Below are 21,879 nucleotides of genomic sequence, written 5' to 3' on the forward strand. Positions count from 1 at the left end.
TATATATATATAAAATAGACATTTTCCAAAATGTCTGTATCCCATTTACACCTAGATATACCCAGATGATTTCTAAAACTATGTCTTTAGCACCTTGCATGTCTCCATATTAGTGAGCTGTGATGGCTTCTGCTCCTGTTCCTCTTTTCCTCCTCCTTTTCCCGCTGCCTCAGCACTCACGATGGTGATGATGTTTCTTCCCTAATCCTAATAGCTCCCAGAGACAGACACTTAAGGCAAACATTTTTATAGCTAACTTCTTTTTTTTTTTTTTTTTACATTTGTCAACTTGAGCAGACCTGTTAGGAAACAGCTGTATATATCTGACCACATACTCATTTTTCCTCTTGCATATTTTTGTCCTTGTAAATTTTCACAAGATTCCGTGTGCACTGGCAATGCTTTTAGTGTTATTTTGGTTTGATTATATTTTGGCAAGATATCCTAAATACCCCAAACATCCCACACATGTTTGCTACTATATGTGCTCAAGTCTACTTGAAAATTAGATTGTCTATCTGTCTGCATGTGTGTCTCTCTTCCCCCAGTAGCCCTCTAGTCCTCTCCTCTCATTCTCTTACCCTCTTTCATCATCTCTGTGTTTGTCCCTCTTTCTCTCTTGAAACAGTCTCATTTCATCCCACCTTTGACTCAAAGCTGTAATGATCCTCTTGCCTCAGCCTCCAGAATCCCAGTTACAGTTTTGAGCCACCAGACTAGACAGCAATCTGATAGAATATTCTAGTCTCACTCCATTGTGATAAAACACAGGGACCAAAAGCAACATGGGGAGGAAAGGGTTTCTTTTGCCTTATACTTCCAGTTTAAAATCTCTGTTGAGGGAAGTCAGAGGAAGAACTCCAGGCAAGACCCATTGGAACATTGTTTACTTGTTCATTGTTTAGCTCATTTTCAGCTAGCTTTCTTATAAGCCCATACCCACCTGCATAGGGATGGTGCTGCCCATAGTGGGCTGTGTTGTTCTCAGTCAGTCATCAGTCAAGACAGTCTGTCTTGGACATTGTCACAGGCTACCTGGTCTGGCAGTTCCTTAATTAAGGTTTCTTCTTTACAAGTGACTCTAGATTCTGCCAAGTTAAAAACTTAGACTCTCAATAAACCTAGAAAGCTAGAACCAAGGCTACCTAGATGTAAAGATGTTGCTGTAGCCCATTAATCCGCTCTACCTCCCCAACAGCGGTTGTGTGAGTTCCTTGCCAGCCACCCCAATGCTCTAGATTCTTGAATGAGAGGCACACAGGTGCAGCCTTCTATTTTAAGATGCCTTAAACAGTGCAGTGTCTGAGCCACTCCCAAATATCCATGTTGCTAATGCCTCCCCTCTGATACTCCTGAGCTATTACTTACTGAAATCTGTTTTCAATCTTTGCTATCCTAGACCCAGTTTGGGGTGGGGCGGGGGACGGGGGGGCTGCTCTTCCCTGCTCTTACATGGCTGGTATTCTGTCTTCCCTGCTCTTACATGGCTGGTATTCTGTCTTTTGCTGCTCTCAAGCTTGTATCTTATTCCTTCCCTGGCAATGGCAATTCTCTTTCTTCTTCCCTGGGTTCCCTTGCCTGGGAAATCTAAACGTCCTGCCTCTGTCTCTCTGCCCAGCCATTGGCTGTTGGCAACTTTACTTACCAATCAAAGCTACCTGGGGACAAGGAGCCTCAGTGTCTTATGCTCAGATATGTGGGTTTCCATGTAATTTTGGAAACTGAATTAACACTAGTACTGTTATAACCAATCTGCAACATTTCACCTTTTTCGTTCATTAAAAAGGCCTTATCTCTCAGATACACAATGGACATAGTTATCACAGTTGTGTAAGCTATAAGGTATGATATGCTCCATCAGTTTTGTCAATTTATGCACATTACTCTAATATATGTCCTAATTTAAAGAATCTAAAATCCTATATCTGAACTGTTTTGATTTTTAACTTTCATTACCATCTGAAAACCACCCAGTCAAATCTAGATCGTCTTCCTTAATGCTAAACAATTTAAGTTTGATTATGAGACTATAACTAGTCTTCAACTCCGCCAGAGATCCAAGAATGAATTATATATTACCTGAATACATAGGAAGCACCAAAACATAGCTTCCAAAACTTAACCAATTTGCAGAGACAGCTGAATACCTGGACAGTCTCCTATTCCTCAAAATGTCAGAGCATCTGTCTTCAGCCTTCTGGCTTAGAACCATCTGATAGACCTTAAGTGAAGCAGTAACTTTGAAGGACTAGCTTACTCTGTTTTGGCAGAGCTAAGCTGTTGACTATCCCTCCATCTTGTCTCTGTCTTGGCAGAGTTAAGCTGACAACTGTCTCTCTTGTCTTGTGTCCTTTCTTGGACAGTAACTTTTTTTGTCTGAAGATGGATTAGGGAAATTCTTGCCCACTGGCTACCTTACCACAATTGGAGCAACTCCATATGAGGGCTTTGATGATCAATATCTTCCTTGAACCATGAAGGGGGTACTGTCAGGTGTAGACATGTCTCCTAGTCACAATTTCTATTAATAATGAAAGATATCTTAATACCAAATAGAATGTGTTATTTATTTTTCTAAGTGTAATAGAAAATGAACACATCTCCCCCCACCCCGTGTTTTCCCACCTTAAAATTGTCATTCTGTCACAAGTACACCCTTGTCTTGTGAGATATGTGAACTTCCACATGGTCATATGCTTTGTCTTCACTCTCACTCCTGTTAACTTGGCTACCACCTTCTTTTTCGAGCACTTCCATTCATATTGAGACTTCTGGATGAAATTCATTATTATAGCACATTTGTCTTGCTTCTGTCTTCCTTGCCTTGGTTTGGTATCTCCTTCTCTCAGTGACTCTATTTCAGATCTTTACTTCTTGGCTTTCAAAGACTTGTGGGTACCAAATATTTTTGAATAAATGGCCTTCTAGTGAGCATTCTTTATATACCTTTTAGTATATTATACAATTATACAAATTACTTATTTTAGCTTCACAATATCTGTAAAAATATTTTCCCTCTTTGTTTATTTTAAATTAAGAAAGTAGCCTGTTAAAAAATGCTACTAAAGCCAGGTGGTGATGGCACATGCCTTTAATCCCAGCACTTGGGAGGCAGAGGCAGGCAGATTTCTGAGTTTGAGGCCAGCTTGGTCTACAGAGTGAGTTCCAGGATAGCCAGGGTTATACAGAGAAACCCTGTCTCGAACCCCCCCCCCCCCCAAAAAAAAAGTTACTAAATGTCAAAGATGGACTTTGAAGTCTGGTCTTGGTGCAGAAATTAAAATGTGAGTTCTTGGTGCAGAAATTAAAATGTTTGCTTGCACTCCTAACCATTGCTATTTATAGCGTATCTGTAGGATGTAGTGTGTCCCTGGCATATTTGTTGCTTACAGAACTCTTTTCAGCTGCCTAGGAAACCAGAGAAACTCTTGTTTTTCATCTTCTAAAGCTGAAAATGAAGTTGGATTTTTTTTTTTTACTTAGATTTCTTATGAACATATGTATTAATGTTACTAAAAAGGGTTAAGAAGATGATGTAAATACTTGGTTTCTATGCTTTTTTGCATTGAATGCACTGACGATTATACACAACCTGATCTGTGCATACAGAACAGAAAGAGTCATTTCACCTGGAAAACTACTTTCATTTTACAAACAAAGTCAACAAAGCTCACTGGTGGGCCCCTGCAATCCCTGTACTTGGGGAGGCTGAGGCACAAAGATCACAAGTTTAATGCCATCCTGGGTTATATAACAAGACTCTGCCTGAACAAACAAGGCCAGACCCAAGTTAGGTAATGAGATGGGGACTCTCCCTTTTGCTTCCCAGTCTTCCTTTTATTTTTGCATATTTATAACATGTCTTTGAGCACTGCAGCTGCTTTGCTTTGGTTTTTCTGTATGTGACTTACTCAGTGAGAGCTCCTGTCTCTCCCTGTGTGTCCATGTGGGCTTTGTAATTCATGGTCTCCTGGTAGTGGTTAAACAATAGCTAAAGGTCAAGCTCTCCCCTCAGGACAGCTGGTAATTAAGTCACACACTCCTCTGGTTCTGGAGATAGACAGCCGGACTATATAGGCGAGGCCATCTGTTCTCTGCTTCAGTGCCTCGGGTGTTCAGACTTGATCCTATTCGCACTGATGTGTTTGCTAGGGTCTTCCCCAACTAATCCGAGTAGTCAGAGTGAGCATGTTGATATCGTAAAGTGTTGGAGTTGTTCTGGATCTTATTTATGTGCTGTTGGGGGGAATTGTTAACACTAATTGTATTATGCTGCATTGTAATATGCTTCATTATTTAGAGGCCCCTTTCAGTCTTTAAAAATTCCAGCCTGAACAATCATTTAATGAATATAATCATAGGTTTACATTTGACTTTGCATACAGAACCTTTGGTTGGTTTTTATTAGAATTAGTGTTGTGTCTAGTTGGTGTCAGTAATATCCGCAATGTGTGAAATGTTTTCCGCCTCCTCCCCTCCTCCTTTATTTTTTTATGCTCTCTATTTGTCTCTCCACTCTACTCTCCTTTCCAGTGCTAGTTTTCAAACTCAAGGGCCTCGCACAGTGTAGGCTGGTACTCTTCCACCAGGCCACACTGCCAGGCACGTCACCAGCTTCCCTGGAGTGCAGAAGCAAGCTCTGGGTCTCTTTGTTCCCCCGCATCTATATTGGTGTAGTGAAGGAAGCTTGGTGAATTTAGATGCTTCTGCCCAAAATAGTTTTGTGGCTCTTAAAGATTTGTCATACTTTCCCAAATTACCCTGGCTGTATGGATTTTTTTTTAAATTACATGTTGTAATCATCTTTTTTTATTATAAAAACAGAAAGGCTGGACCCTCCTTCCAGTGGTACCACTTTGGCAGTGGCTGAGGTTCGCGCGTAGCTGGGAAGTTTATCTGTGTAGTTCCTGTTAGTTGCATCTGGCCCCAAGGTCAGAGTGCATTGTTTTGGGGAGATGGAGCCAAAGAAGAGAAGGAATAAAGTCATGGTTGCCCTGCTGTGCGCAGTTATGGAGGCTGTTAGTTACTTGTTGGAGAGCTGGCGTTCATTGTCTTAGCTTAGATGCAGGGATACCCTTTTTTTTGAGCTGGGGTGTGGAGGATTTAACCTAAGATCTTGTGTACTGAGCACTCCTTGCCACCAAGAAAACCAGTGATTAGCCCCAGGTGAAAATAATTATTAAGTGACATTTAAAATTTTGTTGTGCGTGCGTGCGTGCGTGCGTGCGTGCGTGCGTGCGTGCGTGTGTGTGTGTGTGTGTGTGTGTGTGTGTGTGTGTGTGTGTTTTGAGACAGGGTCTTTCTGTATTGTAGCTCTGGCTATCGTGGAACTCGATATATAGCCCAGGATGGTCTCACACTCTGAGATCCACCTGCCTCCACCTCCCATGTGCTGGGCTCAGCAGTATCCATCATCATGTCTGGCCTTTTTAAAGACATGAATAGTAAGGCAGACTTTATTCAGTACCAGTGCTGATTTTTCAGGGGTGAAGGGATTGAACTTAACTCCAAACACAGAATTCATAGCCAAAGAGAAGGTGAGTTTCAGTGTGTAGAAGGTTCCCAAAGGAGTGAGTGGGGGACAGGGTGACCTGCTACTGCTTGAGAGATGGTGGAAGGAGAGGCGCAGGGCCAGACACTGGAGCGGGTAGTGAGTTCTTAATAAAACTAGGTTGGATAAAGAAGTGCTTCTGCTGAGCATTTTGGAAAAGCGGAGAGTCGTTAAATACCTGCTTAGAACATACAACTGTCGCTCTTAGAGGTCCAAACTGTTCAAGTTCCTATAGTCTTTATTAAGTGTCCTTTTTTAAGACAGGGTCTTCCTGTGTAGCTCAGTGTAGCCTCAAACACACAGCAATCCTCCTGCCTTGGCCATTCCCCACCCCTAAGTGCTGGGTTTACGCAGGAGCATATGCCACCATCCCTGTCTTTCTTCGGCTCTCTAAGTACCAAATAAACTTTCTGTTTTGTTTTGAGCTCCTACCATAATTTGCAAAACTATACCATTGATCTTCAGTCCATCTAAAGCTGCCCCAAACATCCAGTACTCTTAGAAAACAAATCACACCTCATCTGGTTGTGATGAGAACCTCCTGAATGGTGGTTACATCATTCTTTGGTCAGCCCCCTTTGGATTTGGCTGGTCTTTTTTAAATGTGTCTCAAATAAACAAGTGTCTGTTCTGGCGGTGGTGGAAGACATGGAATGCAAAGTCTGGCCAAAGCAGTGCGAGACTGGTTCTTCATCCACTGTCACTGTCATGATGAGAAAATGCCTTCCAGTTGGAAAACAAAAGTGATTCTTGTGCCAAGCGACCAGCATAGTCATCACTTAATTCTGTAGGAAGACAGGAGCATGCTTGTTGCTTTGCTCTGCAGGAAGGCCTGCATCTGAACTGTGCTAATCACTACACTGGCAGATAAATGTATCACTTGCTTACCTTGCTGAGGGTTGAACATATTTAACATCTGGAGCGTGATTCCTAAATGTGTTCTATAGTGTTCCTTTATTGTAGACAATATAACAACTTCCAGAAGAGTTAAGTAGCTGTGTTTTCTCCCAGCAAATGCCAGGACTGATTGAGGCAAGCTGCATGGGATGGAATGTGGTTGCTGTCAGCTTGCTCTCTGGAGATGCCTGTGTGGTTTTCTAAACTGGAGCTTTTGCAAACTAAATTCTTGTTTGATATTTTACTAATTAGTTATACAAGTTAGTTCTGTAGTTGCTATGCATATAAGGTATTCCTTTAGATCAATATAACTAATGGGGCAATAAAAATGAACCCAGGCTCAGCTTCCAGGAAAAGGTTTTAGTATTTGTTAAGAACGTGAGGAGGCTGAGAACTTAGCTTTGTGGTAGACTTTCTTGCCTAGCATTCAGAAAGCCCTGGGCTTAATCCTTAGCATCTAATAAGATGGGTGTGGTGCTACAGGCCTGTTATTCCAGTGTTTGGGAGGTAGAGGCAAGAAGATGAGAAGTTCAAGGCTATCCTTGGCTACTTAACAGTTTTGAGGCCATACTGGCACATCTGTAATTCCAGTCATCTAGAGTTTGAGGCAACAGGATCGTGATTTCCTGAGGCCATCCTGGTCTCAGCAAGACTGTCTCCACACATTGAGGGGAGATGGGAGTATAGCTCAGCAGTGGAACCGGATCTGCATTCAGAAGGCTGGGAAGCTAATGCCCCACACTGTAAAGAAACTTGAGTGTACTTTGGGTAGGAAACCTTCCGTTCTTTTAGAGTACGTGTGAGGAGTTTTTTAATTTGGTGTTTGTTTTGCTCATTTCCTTATCTTTGTTTTTACTTTTTATTTGTCCGGGAGAAGTAAGAGATACTCTTAATTAATTTGTCTTTTAGAGGAGTATGTTGAAGGAATCAACAGATGAGAGTCTTAGTGAGTCTCCTACGGGTTCTGCTCGAGGATTTGTAATCACACTGTTAGGGGAAGGAATGGTCCTTTGTTTTGGAGTCTTGGGGAGGGGATTCCAGTATTGTTTAATTTAGATCTTGAGGCCCACCCTCAGAGGACAATGGAGCCTCTGCGAACACTTATCTCCTCCCCCACCCTTTCCTCCTCCTCTGCAGTGATGGGTGTGGTGGTGGTGGCGACCTATATTAAAACATGGCAATAGTCTTAGAACAGAAGATGAAAATATGTGGGTCTTTTTTTTTTTTGTGGAAAAAATAAATATTTTGGAAGTTAACATTCTCAATATCCCCAGCTCCAGACCCCTGAGGGGCCTGCTAGAAGGGTTGATTGGCCATGCTGCCCGGTTTGGGAGGTAGCCTGTCTGGCTGTCCCACACGGCACTGCCACAGAATGTGTGGGACCTATAAGGAAGCCCTATGGGGAGAGTGTGTGGGGAGGCAGGGTGTGGACTTGGACTTCACACACCAAACTGCTTCATCAGCATAAAGTTCTGCTGAGTCATGAGACCTTATGGTGGGGATGACTCTCTAGTGCAGCCTGTGGGCACCATACCCTGCTGTGGTGGCACATGGACATGCGGATCCCCCACTGGGCCCCATGTTGGCCTGGGAGATTGGAGAACCCAGAGGGCATCTGCTCCACCATCATGTTCTTCAGGTTCATGAGATGCAGATTGGGAGCCTGTGCCTTGGGTTGGTTCTCACTTTTGGAGGGTACTACTTGGTTTCTCAGAGGGGCTGATTCTGGATAAGTCAAATTCAGGAATGCCGGTAGGACTGGGCAGGATTACCTCACTCACTCATTCATTACGGGTGCCACCCCAGGGAGACCCCAGGTGGATATGTCGCCCTTGAACTTATGTGGCCAGGCGCATCTTTGCCCATCTTTGCTGCTGGGGTGGGTATGGGACCAGGTGGCTGGTTTTAAAGTATAACTGGTGAGCTCATTGGGAGCTCGGCTCAAGGGAGATGAGCTTTAACACCTAGAGTCAGTATTGTGTTGACTCTGCACCAAATGTATTGCAGTAAGTTTGTGCAACAGCTAATTAAACATTCTTGCTAGTACTATACTAGTTGTGTAACAGTTGCACCTATTTCACAAATGAGGAAACCAAGGCTAGGTCAAGGAAGTACAGTCAGTCAAGGGCAGTGGCTTAGATCTGGAATCCTGATTGCCAAGTGCCGCCCTCTGCAAGACTCAGCTAGCCGTTCCAGGTTGGGAAACGACTTCTGACAGAGATGAGGGGCTCTTAAATCCAGAATGGAGTTAGCTAAGACCTTCTTAGAACTTCTTAAAATTTTTAATTGGATATTTTTGAGACTATCATGCATAAGTACTACACTTAGGCAATTTCTGCCTCTCCCTCCAACTCCTTTTCCCTCTTTCAACTCTTGCTTTGCCAACACTTCCCAATTCACTTTTTTTTAAAGGTTTATTTATTTATTATATGTAAGTACACTGTAGCTGTCTTCAGGCACCCCAGAAGAGGGCATCAGATCTCATTACAGATGGTTGTGAGTCACCATGTGGTTGCTGGGATTTGAACTCAGGACCTTCAGCACAGCAGTCAGTGCTCTTACCTGCTGAGCCATCTCTTTGGCCTCCAATTCACTCTTTAGTCACACCCACAGACACACAAAATTTACTGAGTCTACTTAGCATTGCTCATATATAGATATGCTTAGGGCTGACCACTTGGGATTGAATAACCTATCGGGGTTATTCCCTAGGAAAAAAATGGTTCTTTCCCTTCCGGCAACCATTGATTGCCTGTGGTTCTTTGTCTAGGTTTGGGGCCTTGTGAGAGTTCCCCCATTCATGTTGGCACATCAGCAGGTATCATTATACAATGCTTGTTTAAGCAATAAGTTGTGATTTCATGAATAGAGATTCCCAGTTACATCTAGATGCTGTCTCAGAGCAGGTATCTTGGATTTCTGGTGCTCACAATCTTTCCTCTCTGTGCTTCCCCAGTGTTGTAGGTGAACTAGTTGGGGCTGGACACCCCACAGTCATCTATCTTCTACATTTTAACTACATGTGGATCTCTGTAATAGTCCCTATATATTGCAGAGAGGAGTGTCTACACACACATCTCTGGATATAAAGATCAATATTTAGGGTAAAGTTAAAATATATATTGGCTTATGTATCAGTCAGAGTACTCTAGAGTAACAGAATTTATTGAATGGATCTCTATTATACATATATATAGAGAGGGGATTTATTAGAATGACTTACAAAGTGTAGTCTAGCTATGAATGGAAAGTTTAAGAAGCCAGAAGTTGCTCAGTCCCAAGGCTGGATGTCTCAGCTCGACTCAGTAGAAGTAGGCTTCTAATGCCAGATTAGAGGTGGATCTGTATACTTCAAATTTAGCATAAGTCCCTAAATGTTGTGCTCTCCTATTTTTGGATATTAGTTAATTCCATATGTAGTCAAGTTGAAAACTAAAAATAGCCATCACGGTTTAGAAAAATGGCAGTAGTAGGTTCTTCTCTAGGGTCCTCTCCAGCCACAGGCTAGGTTTACACACCACACATGTGCATTTCCTGAGCGGGCCTCAAGTCTGATTAGACAGTTGTTGGCTACCCCCAAGATGAAGATGCCACTATTGCCCTTTAGGGCTATCTTACCTCTCTGGTCATGGGAGGAGGCTTCCGGGTCAATTCCAGCTTCGGTGTCCAAAGCGTGTGATGTCTTCCAGAATAGGGTCTTCAAGTTCTAGGACGCAACTAAAAGTACTGTCAACAGCTTGGTGAACAACTTCTTGTGCCTAGCACCGGGGTTTCATTAGTTTGTGCCTCATGAAGGGAGCGTTATCACCCCATGTGACAAAATAGAGTCCTCGTATTTATATGATAGCACTAGAGTGACTTTAATTCCTAGAACTAGAAACCAGTTTTTAGATACTTCTTTGTATAATTGAAAGATAAGATAGCTTTGTGATTGTAGGTCTTCAGAGGGTAGAACATGTCTAGGCAAAGAGCTTTTGATCAAGTTGTGTGTATGAACAGTGACTTCTGCCCTCCTGACTGTAATAGGATTTCCGGGGTGCCGTAGCCCATGCGTCCAGGCAACTCGGGAAGCCCGTGATTGAGGACCGGCTCCTTAACCAGATCCTGTACTACCTGCCTCAGCTGTATGAGCTCAACCGGGATCTCCTGAAGGAACTGGAGGAACGAATGCAGAGCTGGTAAAGCGTGGCCCACTTTAGGCTTCCCCAGAGCATACTGTTTTAAATGAAGCCACAGAGAGACCCCGCTGGGGAGAGGAGAGTGGCGACCCTTATACAGCGCTGTTTCAGTATGTTCACATTCTTGGTAGTTACCTGTAAATTGAAGATTTCAGATGGCCATACCTTGGCACACTAGATTTAAGTACATGCCCTTTAAAAAGTTCTTCAATAATGTCTGCTCAGACCCAAGCTAAGCCAGTTCCTTTTTTTAAAATTTTGTTTTGTTTTTCTGTTTATTTATTGAGACAGGGTTTCACTTCCTGATACATTCTAGGCTGTAATTTTTTTGTTTTGTTTTGTTTTGTTTTTTCAAGACAGGGTTTCTCTGTGTAGCCCTGGCTGTCCTGGAACTCACTCTGTAGACTAGGCTGGCCTCGAACTCAGAAATCCGCCTGCCTCTGCCTCCCAAGTGCTGGGATTAAAGGTTGTATGCCACCACTGCCCAGCCAGGCTGTAAATTTTTAAATTATTTACATTATCATTAGTGAAAAGGAAGTATAATTACCAAATAATTCCTGCACATAGGTTATCTTTTGTTCTTTATGCAATTTTATATTAATACTACCCTGAATGGGCTTTAAAACCTAACTGTAATATATGTAGTAGAAAGAAGTTTAAATATTTTTTGCTTATACTAAAGGCTTCCTCAAATTTTGGATCTGTAGGTGATCTGTATTAGAAATATTAAACATTCCTAAGAACCAGACTAAATTAATGAAAGAGATAACTCTTTGTTTATGGAAAAAGTTTCACCTATTGTTAACAAAATAGTTCAAGTCTTTGAATAAGGTATTTTCTCTCAAAATATTCTTTTCATGGAACCATGTGGAGCTTTTGCAAACCCAAATAGTTGGAAAGCTGAGGCAAGAGGACCACAAATCCGTTGAGTTGTATGGGCACCTCACTGAGTCTCTGTCTCAACAGAAAACGTAAAAGACAGGCTGGCAAGATGGCTCAGTGGGTAAAGGTGCTTGCCACGAAATGTGAAGACATTTCTGAGTTTGATCCTCAGAACCGGCATGGTAAAAGGACAGAACTGATTCCCCAAAATTGTCCCCTGACCTCACATTCATGTGCCACTCAAAATAAGTAAGTCAACCCACAAATATTTTTAAAGTTAAAAAGAGCTGGGAATTTAGCTTAATGGTTTGCCTATCATACAAGAAGCCCCAGGCTCAAATATATATTTATATTATAGCATTTAGAGCTCTAAATACTCTACATATTTTGAATGAAAGGTGCATATTTGCTTTAGTAAGACTGATTTAAGGGCTCCCACTGTTAGAGAAATTACAGTATTTTCAATTCTGGACCAGACAGGGAGGGCCGGTCTTTCTCTATATAGTAGAAGTTTGGTGCTCTGAGGAAGGACCATTGCTTGGTGATGCTGAGACAGTTGAGCTGGTGTGCAGTATCTCTCTGCCAGGGAACCTTGGAAGCAGAGCCCACCTTGTTGACCTGGAAAGCTGTGGCCCTGTGCATCTTCCCATGGTGACACCTCTGCTCTGCTTTCTTATAGGACATACTTAGCCAGCAGGGACTCCTCACCTTGATCATGCTCTGCTACATAAGGAAGGGAGTGGTCCAAGGCTGCTGCTCCCTCTTGATCTCTTGCCTGCTGCCAATTCAGTTTTGTTGGGGTAGAGCCATGAGAAACAAGGAACTTACAGCTATGGTCAAGGAATCCACGTCCTGGCTACCACCACCTCGTGTGATAGGAGCAGCATGCCTTACTTATCTGATTTTTAAAAAAATATTGAATTTTTAAAAATGTTCTTGCTTTGTATTTGCTCTGGCTTGAGATCTACTATAAAGTATAGGCTGATCTTGAACTCAGAGTGATCCTCCTATCTCACCCTTCTGAGTACCAGAATTACAGGAGTGAGCCACCATGCCTAACAACCATTTCATTTTCCAAGGTTTGACTATCTACTGTGCTGGTTGGTTATCTACATATGGTCAGTGAGTGTATCATAGAGTACACATAATATACAAAAGGTCTTACTTTCATGAAACAGGCATTCAAGTGGGGATTAAAACAAGATAAATAGACCAAAAAAAAAAAATCAGAAAAAAAATCTGATTTGCAGAGACTAAAATGCTGGGGTATTTAGTGAAGATTAGATAGTTAAAGAAGGCTCTTTAAGAAAGTGTAACATGAGCTAGGAATACAGTCGGTAGTAGTGTGCTTGCCTCGTGCATGTAAGGTGTTCAGGTCCTCCTTCCCTGAAAACAGAACATGTAAACTGACAAGGGAAGATGGAATGGAGAAACTCCGAGGCCTCCATACTTCCAGACACGTGCAACCATTAGTCAAAGGCCACAACATGGGACTGGACTCCAGTGTGTTTAAAGACCACAAAGAAGTTCTACAGAATGGGAAGGGGGGAGGGAATCATGGCCTGGATCAGACAGTCAGGAAAGCGTAGTAGCCCTTGGGTGCATGGAATGTATTTTTATTCTCAGTGCAATAGAAGGTTCTTGGAGCTGGGTGTCATGGCACTGAGCTGTAATCATAGCAGGAGAGAGGCTGAAACAGGCCAGTCGTGAGTTCAAGGCTAGTCTGGGTAGCTTACTGAAACCATCTCAACACACACACACACACACACACACACACACACACACACACACACACACACACACACACTCTGAAAAGAAGCCATCATTGGAAATCACACAATAGGATGTACATTTTTTAGACTCTCGCTGCCCTGAAGATCGGAACAGAGAGGACAAAAATGGAAAAAGGCTGGCAGTCTGGACAAGATGGCTTCATGGCAGAGCCAGTGATGAGGAAGAGGGAAAAAATAGAGCTGGTGACTCAGCTATGCCTCAGACACAGTAATGACGGCTTTTATGTTTTTGTGTATCCTCTATCCATAGGACAGAACAACAAAGAATTGCTGACATCTTTGTAAAGAAGGGACCATATTTAAAAATGTATTCCACATACATCAAAGAATTTGATAAGAACATAGCTTTGCTGGATGAGCAGTGCAAGAAAAATCCAGGCTTTGCTGCGGTCGTCAGAGAATTTGAGGTATTTGCTATCTTACAATGTTCAACTTTTTTGATTTTTCTTTTCTTTTCTTTTCTTTTCTTTTTCTTAATGCCTTGGTCTTTTGTGGTCATTAAAAACAAAAATTTCAAGTAAAAATGTATTAAAGTATAATGTCTTTTGCCAGGCAGTGGTGGTACACACTCACAGCATTTGGGAGGCAAAGGCAGGCAGATCTCTGAGTTAGAGGCCAGGCTGGTGTACAGTAAGTTCCAGGACAGAGAAACTCTGTCTCAAAAACAAACAAACAAACAAATAAATGAAATGATAATAGCAATCTCTTCTAAATCTTAGAATGGATTAATTGATCAAATAAAACAGTGAAAATTCAATATAGTCCAAGATTCAATTCTGAAGACCTATTATTGCATATTGTACTGTTTAAATTGGGTAAACAATATTTTGGTTAGAGGTAGTTGGCTAATTAATTTATTTAAAAAAAGGTTTCACTATGTATAGCCACACTGGCCTTAAAAAAGTCCTGGCTTTCAACTGCCATCAGCAGGGTATGGGTAGTGCAGGCCTGTGCTCTCAGGACTTAAGAAGCTAAGGCAGAAAGAAAAGGAATTTAAGGTCATCCTTAGGTACATATTGAATTCCTGTCATCATGGGCAACATGAATCCCTGTCTCAAAATCAAAAAGAGGACCAACAAGCTAGCTCGGAGCATAAAGGCACTTGCTGCCACATCTGGGATCCCACGTGTGGAAGGAGAGAACTGACTCCTGAAGCTGTCCCCTGACTTCAGCATGCATGCTGGGGCACATGTGCACCCAACACTGACACATGCGCGCACACACACACACAAAATAAACTAAGGAGTAAACAAATAATCTTAATTTTTTTAGGCCTGTGGTAAAATGTATATACCATTGACTTACGACCTTAGCCAATGTGTATAATTCTGTGGTATGAAATATGTGGATAATATTGTGCAAACATCTTTTTAAAACTTACATAGGTCTTGCAAAATTGAAATTCCAAAGCCATTAAACATTAACTTGTCCTTCTTTTCCACCCTGGCTGGCCATCCCTGTCCTGCCTTCGGCCTTGATGAATTTGAATACAAAGGGATCCTTTCCTATTTTTACCTTAACATTTTCTTCCATTTGTCTGACAGCTTCACATATAGTAATAGAAAGGAACATAATTTTTATTAGATTAGTAAATAAATAGTTTTAGCATCAAAGTTAGAAACTTTGCCTTTGCTTTATTATATGTGCCAGCTAAAATTTGTGTTTTGACTGACAGTCTGGAGGCCAAACTTACTGGAATAAAATGATATTGTACATTGTAACCCAGACTTATTTCAAGGTGGTTTTGTAATCAGGGCTGTCCGTGAGCCCTGGTCCACCAGCCTCTATCTCCTTAGTACTAGCATCACATCCTTTTTAAAAACAATTAGTTTAATTTTACTCTTATCAATTTGGGTTACTGTATTTTAGTGTTTATTTCTTTAGCTAAAATGTTCAGTAAATTCTAGCCACCCAAAATAAGAAATGAAAAGTTTCAAAAATATTATAGTGTTACTGATTTTTGCTTTATACTGCTTTGTGCAAGAAGCAGCTAGTTACCCTTTGAAAATAACTTGCAGTCTTTCCTGCTGTTCCTCTCCTCTCCTATCCATGCCGTCCATAAAAGGAGGCATCACTGAGTATCATGGCACATCCTGTAATCCTAGTACCCAGAGAGTGGAGACAAGAACATAGAGCTCATGGCCAGCCTGAGCTGCATAGAGGGATCTGTCTCATAAGTAATGCAAGGGCACATGTTTATGTTCATTTTGATCCTACCACACAGTCAATGTTTGGACTGAATGGAGCTCAGGGATAGACCGAGATAACTATTCTACATATTAAGGAAACAGTTTTAAGGAGAATCACATGGCTTTTTGGCCAATTCAGAATGTCCCAAGGCTCATGATATACCTCAGCAGCAGCACATGTGCTTGGCATTTGCCATGCCCTGGGTTCCTTGGGGCACACACCCCAAGGAAACTGTTATAGTCAAGTGTATTCATTCTGCCTTGGCTGTCTTTTATAGAACTACTTGTCCAACAAGAGCTTTGCATTCTTCATTCTTTCAAGAGAAGGGGCACTTAGCGAGGCTGCTCTGAGCTTTAATTTCTGCAGCACTCCCAGTACCTTGTTTTTACGATGTGTAAGTATACTGACCACAGGGTTCTGACTATTACTTAAATCTAACCCCAATTAGTTTTAGATCCACTTCCTTATTTTAGAGATATGCATCCCCTTCTTGGTTAGGACTGAACTGACAGATGTCCCTTGAGTGGAAGCTGGGACATCCCCAGAAGGGGATGCAGCTGTGGGCACCACACTCTGGGAGAGGGTTGTGAACCAGGGCTCTTAGAACAGCAGCTTCAGAAACCCACTGGAGAGGTGGTTTCATGGCTCTGGTCAGTCTCCCTTGCTGCGTCATAGCCACTGGGTCTTACTAAAGAAAGCATCTCTGGATTCTCTTCCTATGTGCTTCAGCCTGCACTCTCTGCTTCTGAAAGAACAATGGGCTTACTTTGAATGTCTTTTTTTTTTTTCTCCCCCCGACCCCCGCTCCAGATGAGCCCTCGATGTGCCAACCTGGCCCTGAAGCACTACCTGCTAAAGCCAGTTCAGAGGATCCCTCAGTACAGGCTGCTGCTGACAGGTAGGGTCTCCAAACCTTACCAGCCAAGTGACAAGTGATACCGCCGAGTGCTCTTACTGAGCACTGTCTTGCCTAAGCACACCATCTCTGTCTTCTCTAACCGCTGCATCCCTGGAACTGAACCACTTTTGCTTTTCGAACATCCAGTGCCCACACTCACCCCAGGGCACTCATGTAGGTTATGTGCACCCTCTGTTCTGAGCATCATTCACCACATCAATCTTCATCCTGTGTTGTTTCACCCCAGTGATGTTGTTAATCCCATGGAGGTATTTTCTCACCTCCCGTATGCTTGTACAGCACTGTCCTGGTGACCCTAATACTTTACTCTGTTGTTGGGAGGATCGATTAATGAACTAAAGTGTATGCATGATCCTTAGAATAAGTCTTTGTACATAGAAAGTTCTAATAATATTAGCTATTCTTAGCAATCGTAACAGTAACCTTACTATTATTACTTGGGTTATTTTGACTATTATTTGCAAGATTTTAGACCTCTGGCTAGTTTACAAGGGAATATGAGGTCTGATTTGGATAAATGCACATGTCCTTGGGTACTTTTGTTCCCTGGCTCTTTACAACTACCATAGTAACATAGACAAAATACTAGGCTTATGAAGATTAGGTGATTTGATCTCATAACAAAAACTAATACACATAATGTCAGTGCCAAAGATATTATCTGATACATACTGTTATGTCTACTGAGATTTGCTGAAGTACATTGAGAGAGAGGGAGAGAAAATTATAAGTGTGTGTGTGTATAAATACACACATGCACACACACACACACACTTGCATTATATTTTGTATCAAAGTGGGTAAGAACATTGAAATGCCACTATATACGTGTGGTTTGGTGTAAATAGAATGTGAGGTACTTGGCTATGACTAATGTCCTTGTAAAAATGATGTGCGTTCTGCCTCCTTAGTCAGGTGCTCTTAAACCAAGAGTAATAGAGGAGTATGTGAACCCTGGAAAGGCAGCATTGGCTCAGGTCCCTTGAGGCAGATGGGACAGGCTTTCCTGGATTGGGAAATCCAGTGATAAGATGGGAGGTCCTTTTCTTTCAGACCTGGGACCTGCCAGCCAAGGTGTGCCAAGAGCTCAATTTGAATTCCTAACTGCCAATTAGGCACTGGATTTCTTTCTAGAATGACACAAAGCTACACAAATAGTTTGAGGAAATCCTGCCCATCTGCTTTCCTCTGCTCCTGGCTGAGATTATTAATTTACAGGACAAGAGGAAGTGCTGATGTGCAGTGTTTTTGCTAGATAAATCAACGTTCTAGTGTAACCAGCTACTCAGTAGCATTGGCCATTGTCACAGCAGTAGAAGGGGGGCTGCTTTTAGTGGCCAAAGACAGCCGAGGCTTCAGATGTGAGAAAGAAGGATCCAGCTACTGAAAATGAAAGTGTAGAAGATAACTTTTTTTTACATAGTTAAAAAGCTGCCTGTGTTTAAGTTAGATTGCATGCTAAGTTGTTTTTGGTGGAGAAATGAGAAAAACAAGTTTTTAAAACTATGTGTGTTATCTTTTTAAGACAAGTTTCATTGTGGAGACAACAAAGTTTTCCTCAAACTACTTAGACTTCTGCCTCAGCCCCTTGAATGCTGGGATTACAGGCAAGCGTCATCATCCCTGACATTTCTTTTTATTACACTTGCTTACTTGTTTGTGTATTGTGTGAGGTATGTGTGCCATAACACACATGTGAATGGCAGAGGACAACTTGCAAGAGTCCATTTTCTGCTTACCATGTGGGTGGAAGTCAGCTCCTCAGGCAGGGCAGCAAGTGCTTGTATCAACTCAGATGCCTCACAGACCACGTCTGGCTTTTTAAACCATGGTTTTGTTTTTTTCCTTTGTACTTCTTTTATTTTTTGAGATTATAATTACATCATTTCCCCTTTCTCTTTCCTCCCTCAAGACCTTCCCCTCCTTGCTCTATTCTAAATTCATGACTTCTTTTCCATTAATTAAAAGCTGTTTTTTAAAAAAAATAAAAGCAGATTTTAATTTGGGGCTACGAGTGCAGCTGAGTTGATAAAGCGCTTGCTGAGTAGGCCTGAAGCCTTAGAGAAGTTGGGCCTGGTGGCATGTGTCTGTAATCAAAGCAAACAAACTTTTTGTTGTTGTTTTATAATACCAACATCATTTCAAGTTTTTCTTCTTTCAAGAGGTTGGTGGGTTCTTAAATTTTGATTTTAAGGCAGGGTTTTGTCATGTAGTCCTGGCTGCTTTGGTAATTGCTTTTTGGTGAAAGCCTAGATTGGCTTCAAATTCACTATAATCCTCCTGCTTCAGACTAATAAGTGCTAGAATTATAGATATATTCTGACACACTAGTCTCTTGGAGTTATTTTCATTTTTGGTATATATTTTTTAAAAATTTATAGATATAGTCTATTTAAGAGCCTAGAATGCATTATATAACCTAAGCTGCCTGGAACGTATAGGAATCTTCTTATATGTATGTTTGTGTATGTGTGTGTATACATATATATGTGTATATATATACATATATATATACACACACACACATATATATATACGCTTGGTGCTCATCAAAGTCAGAAGAGGGTATTAGATGCTCTGGAACTGGAGTTAGAGGCGGTTGTGGCACACCAGGGGAGATTTCTGCCTGACTCAGAGTAAGTAGACTCGAACTTGCCTCTGTTTCTTGGCAGAGGGAGTCTGAGAAATGCATAGACGAAGGATTGATAAGATGTGATATTTCTTTTAGAGACTAATGAGTGGCGATCCCCAGAGGCAGTGGTCTGTGCTACTGTTTAGCCATCCTGGGCTTTTTGTTTTTGTTTTTGTTTTGTTTTTCAGTGTTTTCCCCCATAGGAGAACTTCAGTTCTCTCTCCATTTTAGTAAAAAATTCCAACTAAATTCTTAGTGGAAGTCCTTGTCAAACCCCCAGTTGTAAAACACATGGCCATGACTCGCATCCTCCAGCACCACTAAAATAAATGCGTACATAAATTCAGTAATTCCTGGTAGTAGTTTCTTAAGATCACCTCAAAATAAGATCTAAGAAGATGTATGTAGTAGAAAGTGTTCAAGGATACACAGTGAGTGAGTTACCTAATGAATGCTGAATGCTTTTTACATTTTACTTCTGGGTTGACTGGTCAAGGCTAATGCATTACAGTCTAGCCCTGTCCTGAGTGTGTGGGACACCAGGTCCGCCTGAGTTGGAAAGGATGGAAATTATGAAGCGGCAGGCAGGAAGAAAGCAGACACTGCCCCTGGAGCAGGAGCAGTTGCTTCTTTCTCATCTCTTCAAGAAGCAAGCTATCAGGGACGCATGGATCTTGACCAACCGGAAGGCTTAGGAAAGGAGTAGTTGCTCCTTTTCATGAATCCTCCTGCAAGAGCACCATGAATGTGTGCCGGGTGGATAGATCACTGCATAGCGTTTGAAATTGGAAGCAGGCTTCCAGAAGGACTAAGCTCCCTTCATAGTCTTACTTACTTACTTCCTTGTAGGATCTCCAGGTTCTCCTTTCCCTTTGGTTCCTGCTCCTGTTGTGATCCAGGTCAGAGTTTTCTCCACCCACTCCATGCTATAGAAATGTCTTCATATGGCCATACTACCTATTATCATTCCCTGTGTAACCCAGCGAAGCGTTGCTCCACTTCCCTGCCAAAGGTGTATGTACTTTGATTCTGCTTATTAGATTGTGACGATTGATTTATTTGTTATTTAATTTATTTACCTATTTACTTTTATAGTAGGAATTGGTCCTAGGACCCCAGGCCTGCACAGCCAGTATTCAGTCAGTCAGCTGTATCCCCAGCCTTCCTCATGCATCCTAGGAAAGTCAAGAACACACTTATCTACAGTCTAGAGACCTCATTTATAGCCCCGGCTTATGCAAATCTTACTTCCCTTTGCTGAAGTGTGTCCTCCCAGGCTCTGCTCACTCATACATTAATCACTCTGTCCTGGACACCGGGGATGGGCAGACAGCACAGTAATGGCGCTTGCCCCACAGGCTGTGCAGTCCTCTTTGAGGCTGTGTCCAGCTACTCAGGTTACCATTGAGCTCCTCTTCTCTCCCTAAAATTTGTGTGGATCTTGCACTTGTTATTTTTGGAAGGGTCACCTTTTTCCTTTGAAGGGCTCTTTTATGCACATAAAAGTATATAAGTAATATAAAAAGCCAAATCCCTTTTCATCTTCTATTGTTTGGAAATGACTCATAGACTTTTTCAGATTTTTTATCTCTACCTATATTATATATTATATTAGAATTTTTCTCAATAAAAGCATTTTTATTATTTGGGGACCATTATTACATTGATATTGTAGGAAGTAGAATCAGACGGGATCACTGAGGAGAAGGTATATTGAAAAATATAATTTAAAATGTTTCTGAAACTCTTTTCCACTTCCACAGTTATGGAAAAACAACTGTCCTTTGAACTTTGATTCATTGTAATTTCTTTGATCTTGTTCAAAATATTTATATTATATTAAAGTTGCTCTAGTGATATGCTTTATTACTCTTTCCTGTAGTCTTTGCCTTTGTCTGAAATGACATTAATTCCCTCTAGCCTTTAGAAATCCCAGACTTTCTATGTTCATAGAAAATGGGATATTAAAAACATCTGTTACAGTGTTCTAAGGCTGTGAATGTGAGTGAGAGGCTAATCTGCTGATTTAAAAAGGTAAACTAATAGGTTACACTTAAAAAAATTCTTACGGAAAACCCCTGTAGCAAGTTTCTTATTTTAAAACCAAAGCAGTTATATGCATTAAAAGTCATTTTGAATTGGGCTTAGTGGCCTATACCTTTAATCACAGCACTGGGGAGCACAGGCGGCCAGTAATTCCCAGGCCAGCCAGGGTTGCCTAGTGAGACCCTGTCTCAACACACACACACACACACACACACACACACACACACACACACACACACACACATTAAACAGGTCATTTTAACACTTTTTATAGGTCACAACTTGATATTAAAAGAGATCACACAGTAGACAAAGAATTTGCTTTCTCATAAATCCAGGGGCTTTGATGGAGGCATTTCTGTCCACGTGAGATAGGGGGATAATGCCATTCAGAATTTGTGTTAATTAGCCCAGCTCCTGGGCTGTTGTAAATCATTCTCCTTTTTTTTTTAAAATTGTTTATTTTTTTCGATTTATTTATTTATTATGTATAAGTACACTGTAGCTGTCTTCAGACACTCCAGAAGTGGGCATCATATCTCATTGTAGATGGTTGTGAGCCACCATGTGGTTGCTGCGATTTGAACTCATGACCCTTGGAAGAACAGTCAGTGCTCTTAACCACTGAGCCAACTCTCCAGCACTATTGTAAATCATTCTTTTTTTTTTAATTTATTTTATACGAGTACATTGTCACTGTAATCAAACACACCAGAAGAGGACATCTGATCCCATTACAGATGGTTGTGAGCCACTATGTGGTTGCTGGGAATTGAACTCAGGACCTCTGG

General features: G+C 41.6%; 1 protein-coding gene across 4 annotated transcripts in view; it reads left to right on the plus strand.

The window, feature by feature from the left end:
* The window catches only part of Fgd6 (FYVE, RhoGEF and PH domain containing 6), a 120,125-nt gene that overhangs the window by 60,661 nt on the left and 37,585 nt on the right, over positions 1 to 21,879 (plus strand). For all 4 annotated transcript variants that reach the window (XR_004112761.1, XM_031349437.1, XM_031349438.1 and 1 more), the window contains exons 6-8: positions 10,475 to 10,626; positions 13,552 to 13,708; positions 16,302 to 16,389. Coding sequence is in view for 3 of the 4 variants with exons in the window: in XM_031349437.1 (XP_031205297.1) it covers positions 10,475 to 10,626; positions 13,552 to 13,708; positions 16,302 to 16,389 (397 nt within the window). In the remaining variant the exon portion in view is untranslated. The remainder of the gene's footprint in view (positions 1 to 10,474; positions 10,627 to 13,551; positions 13,709 to 16,301; positions 16,390 to 21,879) is intronic.

This window comes from Mastomys coucha, unplaced genomic scaffold (genome assembly GCF_008632895.1).
Source record: "Mastomys coucha isolate ucsf_1 unplaced genomic scaffold, UCSF_Mcou_1 pScaffold4, whole genome shotgun sequence".
Taxonomy (NCBI): Eukaryota; Metazoa; Chordata; class Mammalia; order Rodentia; family Muridae; genus Mastomys; species Mastomys coucha.